The sequence below is a fragment of the Schistosoma mansoni genome, chromosome 2 (genome assembly GCF_000237925.1).
Source record: "Schistosoma mansoni strain Puerto Rico chromosome 2, complete genome".
Taxonomy (NCBI): domain Eukaryota; kingdom Metazoa; phylum Platyhelminthes; class Trematoda; order Strigeidida; family Schistosomatidae; genus Schistosoma; species Schistosoma mansoni.
This window is the reverse complement of record NC_031496.1, coordinates 10207670-10215457: the sequence shown is the minus strand read 5'-3', so window position 1 is coordinate 10215457 and position 7788 is coordinate 10207670. Positions and strand designations below refer to the sequence as shown.

General features: G+C 38.7%; 1 protein-coding gene across 1 annotated transcript in view; it reads right to left on the bottom strand.

Moving 5' to 3' along the window:
* Smp_176850 (putative armc4) overlaps positions 1-7788 on the bottom strand; it is a gene marked incomplete at both ends in the record, with an annotated part of 36273 nt that overhangs the window by 20683 nt on the left and 7802 nt on the right. The window contains 2 exons of the mRNA XM_018795634.1: positions 1576-1791; positions 4147-4257. Coding sequence (XP_018649927.1) covers positions 1576-1791; positions 4147-4257 — 327 coding nt within the window. The remainder of the gene's footprint in view (positions 1-1575; positions 1792-4146; positions 4258-7788) is intronic.

Below are 7788 nucleotides of genomic sequence, written 5' to 3'. Positions count from 1 at the left end.
GTTTTCGACTGTAATTTTCAAGCTTTTTCTAAATTTTCCCAGTCAAGACGGGATATATATATATTATTCATAATTGTAAATAGCAGTTAAGTGCTCTGGCGCGAAACTGGTAGGTCCTGGGTTCGAATCTCGTGAGGCGGGATCGTGGATGTCCAGCGGACGAGTCACAAATGGGACGAAATGCGCCTTCTGGATTCCACTGGTAGTCACTATCCATCTTTGCTGATTTCAAAGTTATTTATTAGATTTATTAAAATCATTGACGATTTCTTTTTCCTCATCATTTTTATAATATATACTTATGAGATCGAATAAATAACGATACATATTTTGATGTGTGGACGAGAGAAATAATGATTGGCTGTTTGTTTAGTTAGACAAGTAGATAGTCTGACAGGTATTAGATGAGTTATATTATTTTCCTACCCTTATTATTATTATGTTTGTTGTCAATTTTCGGTGTGGAATATACTTAAGTTCTAGTCAGGCTAGTCATGTGTTCTTGACCTGAGTTGTGTTGACGTTCTGTGGAATATACACTGGGAGGGTATCTAGTGTAGATATTCGTCCAAGAAGAATTAACGTCCTATTCGTGTCGACGAGGAAAACCAAGCGTTTCAACATATCCTATCTTTCTACTTTAAATAGACTTATTCTATTAATCCTTTTTATTACTTAAACATTCATTTTATTCAAGTTACTTCACTTCATGTATTGTTAGTTTACAGTGAACGAGAACTCAGGTGGAGAAAACCAATTTATTATTTCATACCAAATTAAAGAATATCTTCATAAAATATGAGAACCATACATTAAAAGCTTCATTTGAAAATCTTCCATCAATTATCCTTTACATTCTCTATGTTTCTTCCAATTCATAATTCATTACTATTTCTCTTTTTGTTTTCTTCAACTCGATCTTCTCAAACCTTCTGCTGCCAGGTATTCCACTTCCGATACTTGACACATATTACTTATGTCATCGAACATAAGTAGCATACACCACAAATCTACTAATTTTACAAACCTGGTTTTCAGCTTACACTGTAGACTTTAGGTTACCCTTTTCATTATTATTCATATTATGTGACATGTGGTACATTTCAGATAATTTCATTATAATGATTATCCGTTTTTACACATTTCCCCTGGGAATCATATGTATATGTGGTGTATGCTACTTATGCTGACAGATATAAGTAGTATGTAGAACCAATCATAAGTGGAGTGCCTGGTAGCAGAAGATTGAAATAAAGAGAACAGGAAAGAAACCGGAGAGCAATCAAAACAAGAACAGAATTAGACGAATAATGGAGTATGCAAAGGAGAACCCAAATAAGCTATGAAAATGATATATTTAATGCATGATTTCTACATTTTACTAAGCCACTGTGTAGTTTTGCATTTAATAATAAATTAATATTCGCTGCCGAATCTTTGTTCACTACATATATAGTAGAAAATAACCTCTCGAGTTCAGTAGTAACCCAATTCCTACTGTTGTAAAGCTCACAATTACTTATGATAAATAATGAAGAAATGGTGCTAACAAATTTATGACATAGTATAACTTACTTCTTCTGGTTGTTCATTCAATAAACCAACTAATTGTTCAATTGTTCCAAGTCTTTGAAATTGTTTAACATTTTCTTTTGAAATTGCACATTTCCAGATAGCACCAGTGACAGCTGCTAATAATTCTTTATTAGATTGTTTACTTAACAATGCTACTAATGGTTCTAAACCATTATATGTACGAACTAGATCACGTGTTTCCGGCTCTTCTGCACACTTTATAAGACAAATAAATAAGTTTCAAACTATTAAGAAATATTTACAAACTTTTCATTCCATAAAAAAATATTTAAAATTTACCTGGTGCAGTAAAAAGCTGGGTAGTTGTAGCATTCAAACCACCATGTTTATGGAAGATACAGTCTTGTCATAAATGTGACAAGAGAGAATAAAAGTGTCTTGTCTTATATAGTTAAGATCGTGGGTCCATTGAAGCTAGACAACCATGGAAAACCTGGAAGCACTAGACGGCCGTTTCGTCCTATTGTAGGACTCCTCAGCAGCGCGCATCCACGATCCAACCTCGTGAGATTTCAGGTTTTCCATGGTGGTCTAGCTTCAATTGATTCATGATCTTAACTATATTAAATTACTAAAATCTCCAGAAAACCACCTTGTGAAAAGTGTCTTGGACTGAAAATAAAAAAAAAGTTTTTCGGTGCCCCTACGTTACCATCTTAATATAATTGATGTCACTTATTAAAGATCGTGTTCTCTATAAATTCTAATAAATAGTTCAGTTGTATGAGTGTCACATTGTCTTTTAAAGTGATCAAGGTTTTCTCAATTTATTTACAAGGCTTATAATCAATCATTCCAAGTAAAATATGTTATTCTGTAGCCTGTAGCTCCTCCGGGGGCTACTGCTGGTCCCAAGCCTGGATAAAGGAGGAGGGTTGGGCATGGGGTTAGCGACCCCATCCTGTAGAAAACCAACTCGCTAAAAGACGCTAACCAGAAAAAATTATTCAAGCCACTTAAACTCTGCCCTGGGAGTTGAAGGAATAATTATGACACCTCATGATGAAAGCCGAGTTCCTTCGGAAGTCATGAGGTCGATGCACCTTTAACAACCAGCGCTACAATTTTTATAGGCACATGGAACGTCCGGACAATGTGGGAACCGGAAGAGTCTTCCAAATTGCTGCAGAAATGAGGAAATACAAGCTTGAGGGGCTTGGAATCAGTGAAACGAGAAGGCATTCGATAGCGTGGACAGGACGACACTATTGAGGCTTCTTCGACACTACGGCGTGCCTGAGATGGTAGTCAATATCATACGGAACTCCTATGATGGATTAAATTGCCAAATCATCCATGGAGGGCAACTCACCGACTCATTCGAGGTAAAGACCGGTGTTAGGCAAGGTTGCTTACTCTCACCCTTTCTCTTCCTCCTGGTGATCGACTGGATCATAAAGACGTCAACATCTGGAGGGAAGCACGGGATACAATGGACAGGTAGGATGCAGCTGGACGATTCAGACTTCGCAGATGATCTGGCTCTTCTATCACACACGCAACAACAAATGCAGGAGAAGACGACCAATGTAGCATCAGCCTCAGCAGCAATAGGTCTCAATATAAACAAAGGGAAAGGCAAAAATCTACGATACAATACAACATGCACCAATGGAATCACACTTGACGGAGAAGCTCTGGAGGATGTGAAAACTTTTACATATCTGGGCAACATCATTGATGAACATGGTGGATATGATGCAGATGTGAGGGCGCGGATCGGCAAAGCAAGAGCAGCATATTTACAACTGAAGAACATCTGAAACTCAAAACAATTGTCAACCAACACCAAGATCAGAATTTTCAATACGAATGTCAAGACAGTTCTACTGTATGTGGCGGAAATCTGAAGAAATATGAAATCCATCATCCAGAAGATACAGGTGTTTATTAACAGTTGTCTACACAAGATACTTCGGATCCGTTGGCCAGACACTATCAGTGACATGCTACTGTGGGAGACAACAAACCAGATTCCAGCGGAGGAAGAAATCAGGAAGAAGCGCTGGAAATGGATAGGACACACATTGAGGAAGTCACCCAACTGCGTCACAAGACGAGCACTCACATGGAATCCTGAAGGCCAAAGGAGACGAGGAAGACGAAGGAACACATTACGCCGAGAAATGGAGACAGACATGAGAAGAATGAACAAAAGTTGGATAGAACTAGAAAGGAAGGCGCAGGACAGCGTGGGTTGGAGAATGTTGGTCGGCAGCCTATGATCCATTGGGAGTAACAGGCAAAAGTAAGTAAGTAACTAGCTTCAATTGATTCATAATCTCAACTATTAAAAATAATATACATGTAATAACTTAATGAGTAGAAAAATTACATTTTCTAACATTTTGTAATTCAATGTAAGCTAATATAATTGTTTTACTCATTAATAACAATCTACCAAATGCTTAATTTATCTGAAATTATAAAGTAAAGCCTTTGGTAATGATACCTATAAAAGTAACATTTTGCATATTTAACTTTCAATTCAACACTGTGCTAAATCTTATAATTTATTGAATTGATTAATTATGAAAATAATAAATTTACTTTAAATATAGTTGAAGCACAATGCATTTGAAGTTCATCATTGTCACGTTTTAAATTTTTTACTAAATCACTAATCATACCTTCTGTACGAATAGCAATACGATAACTTTCCTATTTTTAAAAGAAAGAAAAAAGAAAGATACATAAATAACATATTTCATTATAAGCAAAGATGGATAGTGGCTAGCAGTGGAATCCAGGACGCGCGTTTCGTCCTATTTGGGACTCGTCAGCTGGATAAACTTGCATAAGAGACTGACCAGTTGCAGTCCTAAACATCAAGGGGAAAATTCAAGCAAACAATACTAAGTGAATTTATATTTCATTATAGTGTATGTATATTTGTTGTTAATCATGAATGTGTTAAGAAGACAAAAACAATAAAATAACTTGCACAGGTTAGAAGAATCAAATACATAGTAGTAGTGTAGTGAACGAGAAAACAAGTAGGGACAATCGAATGCATCTGAACAGTTAAATTACAGAATGTCCCAGTAAAATCTGAGAACTATACAGTAAATACTTCAGTTGCAAAATATCAGTCAATCGGTTGTCTCAGATTTCATTGTTCCTTCATTTCCACACCAATCATTTTCTGTTCTCGTTCTCTTTTCTTTGATTTTCTTAACCTTCTGTCTTCAGGTATTTCACTTTCATTTGATGATACATACTAATTGTATCTGTTGACATCAGTAGTACATATCACACTATTTTTATACTTGTTACCTCTACTACTTATTATTGTATAATAGAAATCGTTGAAGTCAACTTACCATACTACTATTACATGTTTGAATACAAATATCTAGCATTTATTATTATCAGCATTGTCATTTAAAATTTCATAGTGAACGAATTAAATATGATCATATTATGGCATTTAATTTATATAACTACCACAGGAGATTACTGAAATGTTTAATGCTTATTGTTTTTAGAACATAGGAATTGTGAATAATGCTTAGTTGTAGTAGTGTAGTAACGTTTCTATATTCTTATAAAGGTTCAATCTTCGCCTGACTACTTTCATGTGAATAAGTCAGTCAGTCATTCACAACGTAGAACTTCGTACGTACGTACATCAGTTCGAGTTGCCATACCACATTAGCACACAGATGCAGTTGTCGAGTCAAATCCCATAGTGGTAGAAGTAGTAAGAGTATAAGCATTATGTGAAAGATTAGGGTTTGAAGATGTTATTGAAGGAGTATAATACAGTGAAATAGATTTGAAAAGGGAAAAAGGATGGGGACATGAAGAATTCAGAAGATTAGAATTTGGTAGAACACAAAGAGTGGGTACACCTTCGCCATTGCAAACGATTTTGAGCCATGTCATTCAAGGTCTCTAACCATCGATTGCTATCATCTCGCGGATCCCAACCAGGTAGTCTACACCAACCAACATGGCTCAGTCCAACTGTCAGCGACTTCATCGTTTTGTGCCACATTTTGGTCTGGCTGCCCCTAGCTTTCTCCCAACGTACTCCTACACCATAAAACATTGCACGTCGGGGTAGTCGGTGGTTGGGCATACGTAACACGTGTCCCAACCATCTCAACTGATGAAGTTTCACTACTTCATCAATCGATTTGCCATCCTTACCTAGTACTCGTTTCCTAATAACTACAATACTTACCCGGTGGTCCCAGGATATACGAGCAATGTTTCGTAGGCACCTATGATCGAATACTAGTAGCCTACGAATATCCTCTACTCCTATCGGCCATGTTTCGGTGCCATAAATTAGGACGGACCGAACTGCTGCACAGTAAACTCGTCCTTTTGTTGCTAGACGGACATCTCGCCTACACCATAAATGACGCAAGTTGGCGAAAGCTAGACGAGCCTTCTGTATCCGTGCTGAGATTTCGTCACACACCAGACCACACGGGCTGGTGAGACTCTTAAGATAAGTGAAGCTGTCAACACGCTCAACTACTTCACTCCCTATCATTAGTTCAGGTGTCGATGCAACCCAATCCTGGAGTAACATTTTGCACTTCGAGGGAGAGAATCGCATCCCGAACATGCCTGCATAGTTGCTTATGGTGGTCAGAAGACTCTGCATTTTGTCAGCGTCTTCACCAAATAGTACTATGTCATCGGCATATTCCAAGTTAACAAGTGAATCTCCTGGTAGAAGTTCAACTCCTCTAAATTTGGATGAAGAAAGTGTTATTTCTAATAGCACGTCAGCGACAAAGTTAAACAAGAATGGAGAGAGTGGACAGCTCTGAGGAACACTAGTTGAGGTAACCAATTCTGATGACAGTTCGCCATAGGCTCTAACTCGACCAGTTGTATTCGAGTAGAGAGCCTTTAGAAGGTTAATGTACTTCTTTGGTACTCCTTTCAGTGACAAACACTGCCATAGAACCTCACGATCAACGGAGTCAAATGCCGCCTTAAGGTCAAGAAATACTACGATTGTGGGACGTCTGAATGTGTGTCTATGTTCCAGGACCTGACGTAGGGTGAATATCTGGTCTATACAACCACGTCCAGGTCGAAAACCAGCCTGGTTTTCTCTAGTCTGCTCTTCACGAGCTTTGGTTAGGCGTCCAAGTATTATTGAAGCTAATATTTTAGACACTATATTAGTCAAACTGATCCCTCTGTGACTGTCACAGGAGGACTTTTGTCCTTTCTTACAGACTGGCGCAATCAGCGATTGGGACCAGTCAGATGGAATTACGTCCAGTTCCCAGATTCTGCCTAAGACCTCAGTCAATCTCGCTGCTAGTACTGGACCACCATCCTTAAAAATCTCAGGAGAAAACCTGTCAGGGCCTACTGCTCTCCCTCGCTTTAGATTTCCTATAGCTTTTTCAACCTCGTGGAGAGTTGGAGGACTTACCTCAATTTGCCATTCAGGACGACTGGGGATCGTGGGTAACTGAAGTGTGGCTGAAGGCCAGTTGAACTGATCCCTAAAGTGTTCTGCCCATCGATCCAATCTACTGGATTGAGAATGAATGATATGTCCATCTTTATCTGAGATAATTTCGCTGATAGTTGGGTTCCTAATACCGGTTTCTTTAACAAGTCTGAATAGCTGTCTGCTGTTACCTATTGCCGCCGCCTTTTCCATCTCTCTTGCTTTCGCTACCCACCAATGTTCACGATCATTGAGTAGGCTCCTTATTAGTCTGCGCTTAAGCTGACTCCGCTCTTCGTTATGTTCAGAGCCAGGCGGGATGAGTTTTCGATCATCTATCAGTGCGGTAGACGCTGTCGAGATCCATTGTTTCTCCCTAACCTTATGGTTTACCTTACCAGCAGATATCACCGCTGCTTCCACAGCTTTTCGGATGTCATTCCACGCTGCCTCCGGGTGGGTACAACTTACATGGCCGCCTAACTGTTTTTCTAGTTGTTCCTGAAATATATTCTTAGCTTGCTTATCGGTAAGTAAAACCCTAAAAGGTTTCCTTGCAATGTCTTTCCTCCGTCCAGTAAGACGCAGATAGATACGTGCTCGCACTAGAGCATGATCTGAATCTAAACATGTGCTCCAGAATGAGCGACAGTCTTCTATCGAGCCTCTCCATCGGTGGCTGATAGCGATGTGATCTAATTGGGTCTAACGTTGGGACGAATTCGGGGGTCGCCATGTCAAAAGATGTTTATCCTTATGCT